The sequence below is a fragment of the Marmota marmota genome, unplaced genomic scaffold (assembly GCF_001458135.2).
Source record: "Marmota marmota marmota unplaced genomic scaffold, marMar, whole genome shotgun sequence".
NCBI classification, from domain to species: Eukaryota; Metazoa; Chordata; class Mammalia; order Rodentia; family Sciuridae; genus Marmota; species Marmota marmota.
This window is the reverse complement of record NW_026000305.1, coordinates 7,026,022-7,030,088: the sequence shown is the minus strand read 5'-3', so window position 1 is coordinate 7,030,088 and position 4,067 is coordinate 7,026,022. Positions and strand designations below refer to the sequence as shown.

The 4,067-nt window shown below is 41.6% G+C and overlaps 1 protein-coding gene across 1 annotated transcript in view; it reads right to left on the bottom strand.

Annotated features, from left to right (window-relative positions):
- The window catches only part of Itm2a (integral membrane protein 2A), a 7,421-nt gene extending 6,992 nt beyond the window's left edge, over positions 1 to 429 (bottom strand). The window contains exon 1 of the mRNA XM_015502136.2: positions 37 to 429. Within this exon, the coding sequence (XP_015357622.1) occupies positions 37 to 147 (111 nt within the window). The 5' untranslated portion in view covers positions 148 to 429. The remainder of the gene's footprint in view (positions 1 to 36) is intronic.
- Between the last annotated feature and the right edge of the window lie 3,638 nt (positions 430 to 4,067).

Genomic DNA, 4,067 nt, shown 5'->3' with positions numbered 1-4,067 from the left:
CTAGCAGGCATTCAGGGGCAGAGTGGGTACAGCTACCTTGCCGGTCAGGATCTGAGCTCGGACAGTGCGGCTCACAAGGGCCTCCACGTCTTGCCGTGCCTCCTCCTTTTGCACCGCGGTGGGGGTGTTGAAGGCGATTTTCACCATGGTGAATCGTCGGGCTGCGCGGTAAGGCGCGGCTCGAATCAGCGTCCTGGGCTGCAGGTTGGAAGAGGAGGAGATCGCGCTTGCCTAAGCAGCACCTAGTTTCTCCCCTGTCTGCCTAACGCTGCTGCAAGTCCAGGTCTGAGGATACTTATGACGCAGTCCCAAGCAGGGTGGGAGACCGTGGGCGGGCACAGGGAGGTGCTGAGGGAGGAGCGGGAGGGGGCCCAGGAGCTGGAGAGGAGGGGGTAGCGGGTGGGGAGTTAACACTGGGGAAGAGAAGGGGAAGTGGAGCCTAGGGCTGGCTCCAGCTAGACGTGCCTCACCTGCACCCCAGGCACGCACCCACCCAACCTCTGCACTGTCAGATAAGAGCGAGACAGGAAGGAAACCTGCAGTGTGGTGTCTTTCTGCTTAAGTCCAGACCACAATAGCCCCTGATTCTGACTCTGTTTTCCTAAACTTGGGCCTGGCCCCCTGCGGGGCCCAGGATTTTAACTTGGCACCGACCCAAGCTTCCACAGCTCCGCAACCACACAGGCCCAAGAGCACACAGTTCCACGACTGTTCTGCACCTTTATAATAATGCCTTCCATTTCAAGAACACCTAGAAGCCAGCCTATAGTTACTTAGTTAATTTTCAACAATATTTTTCTTTCATGCATTTTTTTTTATAATTTAAATTCCCTACCTAAATCAGAAAAATGGGGCTCCTGTCCCCCCATCTCCCCATTTTGTGGAAAAAACATGATTGAGATACAGTGCAGGGTAGAAAGCTCATAATGAATCCGTGAAATAATCCAGACCTTTTCACTCTCCCAAGTAAGGGAAACCAGAGTAAATTCTCAGCCCAGAGCTTGTTTCTCTTCAGCCACCAGCTGTGAAACCTTCAGGGAAAAAAAGCAGAAATGTGTGTGTTTAGGGAGGTGGGGAATACAAAATTTAGCCAGCTGCTAATGGGGAAGGGACCAATAATCTCAGAGGGGACAAGTTAGAAATTATTACTGGAATACTTACAGGATTGCTTAGTGTAATCAAGCTACTTCTTTATAGTCAGTTCTCCCAGATTGGTGACATTAATAGAGAATTTCACCAGGTGAAATTCAGTCTGCAGATGGTGGTGATTGGGAGTTAGTCGTACAGGCTTTATAAATAATCCTGCTGCAGAAAACAGAAGAGGGACTGCTTTGTGAAGGGAATAGCATTACAAAACATAAACCCCAACAAAACATAATAAAACACAGCTTTTGTTAGAGAATTCCCCATCTACCCTTCTAATTAACTAAAAGCACTTGAATATACTAAGAGTCACTAATCCTCAGTCCAAGAAATTTCAACTTGGAGTTTTTCCCACTGAGGTTTCCTTGACTCTGAAGCCCTCTCCTGTCTCCACTGTGGGAGCTTTGTGAAGACAGCCTTCAGTTTCTCGGATAGGCCACAGATGGGAAGGTGGATGGAGGGAAACAGTGAGGAGCCTGTGCCTTACATAGGGCCAGAACCTTATAAAACAGGAAGTTTGAGTTTGCTTAGCAACTTTGGCATCTTGCATTCTTTCACTTATTCTTGCTCAATTCTGTCTATTATAATTTAACATTTGTTCAGGCAACTTTCAGTGTAGGCAAAGGGAATCTCAACTTCCTGGGATGTTTCTCTTTACAGTTACCTTCTGTTTGCCATCACCTTTACTACAACTGGAATCTGTACCCATCTGGCTCTGTGATCCTTACCACAAGGATAGATAAATGGTTGCTCCTACACATTTATGTACTAAGTGAAAGGTCCTGGTTAAGATAGTAACATATGATCTAGTTTATCTTCCCTCCAATGGGGTCACATAGGAGAAACAGATTACTTCCATGTTTTTTTTTTTTTTCAGTAGAATAGATCCACACATTGTTCACAACCAAGACAATAAATGATCAGTTGCTGGGTATGTAACATTGAATAATTCTCCTAATCTCCTGAGGCTGCACTTTCCTCTGCTGCATTCTGCTGCTGTGAAGATCATGTGTGATAACACAGAAGGAAATACCTTTTAAATTATTCAGAAAAGGATGGGAGAGTGAACTGGTTGGTTATCCTAGAATTCTTATTTTGGTGTGTGACATACTTATTTTTCAAGCTTATGGGAATTATCTATTTTATTTTTATGCTTCAAACATCCTTTAGCTTCTAGACTTAGATCCCACAGTGTCTGAATTTTGGTATTCTTGAAAAAAGGTCAAACTTATAGTCACATACATCAATATCTAACTTCTATTGTGACTTTTGAAGGATTTGGCCATTTGAACAGGAATGCCAACCCTACCTCTCTGAAAGATCTTTGCTGCTATTAGACATATATGATTAAGACATAGTCTTGTGAGTTGGGCACAGTGGCACAGGCTTGTAATCCCAGTGGCACAGGAGGCTGAGGCAGGAGGATTGTGAGTTCAAAGCCAGCCTCAGCAAAGTTGGCAGGTACCACTATTTCCCTCTCAATATGTACATGGTAAATCTATGTTGGGATCATAGAGTAACAACAACACCCATTGTTAATATCCATTTCAGGAATGGCAAATTTTTTTCTACATGTTTCTTTTTCCTTTGTTTAAAATATATTTATTTATTTTTATGTGATGCTGAGGATCCAACCTAGTGCCACACATGTGAGGTGGCAAGCACTCTGCCACTGAGCTATAACCCCAGCTCCTCTTTTTCCTTTTGAATTTCAAAATATAAACTGCCACCTGCTCATTGGATTGAAGTAGTAGTGAACATATGTCTACTGAAAAAAAAAATGGTTCTTATTGACTAAGCTTTTTCTTTTATTATGTCCTTCTCAGCAACAACTTCTTGTTTCTCAGAATCAATTTCTATCACTTTTTTGTCTTGGAAACTGTGGAGATCTGGCTGCCATGCCAATTCCAGCTCACATTGTTAATAATGTCTGAATGCACACTATTCAAGTTTATAAATGACTTTCCTGTTCTTGCATGGCAGATGATGACTAAATTATCACAACTGGGGCTGAATGGAACATGGCATGCAATCAAATGCCAAGCAACAATATCAATCGTCTTTGAATAATCTTCAGAAATTACCACAGCTTTGGTCACACAAAGCTAAAGTTATTAGGAGCATCTGTAATACCATTTCACTCATTAATTCATTTATTAACATCAATTTTTACTGAGGATGTACTATGTGCATTTTACTGTGGTCAGCATGGGAATATAATGCTGAGTAAAACAGATATAGCTTTGCCCTTATAGAGCAATCTGTAACAATGGAAATAGCACACTTGTCATGGGTTATTCAGTATTTATAGTCAGATCACTGCCCTTATTCTGCGGATTGGGGCAAGAAATTCTACAAACCACCATAGTAGTTCCACCTGCCCCCAATGCTGCTGGGAATAATTATATCCTTACCTTACCTGCAATGGCTTCACACCTCCCAATCTATTTATGAATATTATTTTGACAGTAAATGCATTGTGAAACCAGTTAGGAGACACTCTTATATGTTCCAGGTGAGAGGTAGTAGACTATATTAATGACTGATTGAGATACTATAAATTAAAGGACATCACCCAAAGAGGTTTTGAAGTCATATTTTAAAAGACTCAGTGCTAGCATAAGTTACATGAAGGAGAAAAATTAGGAAAATAATTTTATTTTGGATTACTGGAAAAAAAGGTGGTGCCCTTGATAATAGTACTACCCATTTAAGGAACATCAAAAACCAGATTTCTGTTTGAAGGCCTTTAAACTGATAATATCATTTGCTCTTTAGCACAACAACTCTGAGAGAGGTATTATTACACACCATGTTTCATTGAATGAAGAAACTGAATTTCTGAGGTATAGATAACTTGCTGGAGACCAAATTCTAACTCAGGTGATCTTATTCCAGTGTTTACACTCTAAACCACTATATTG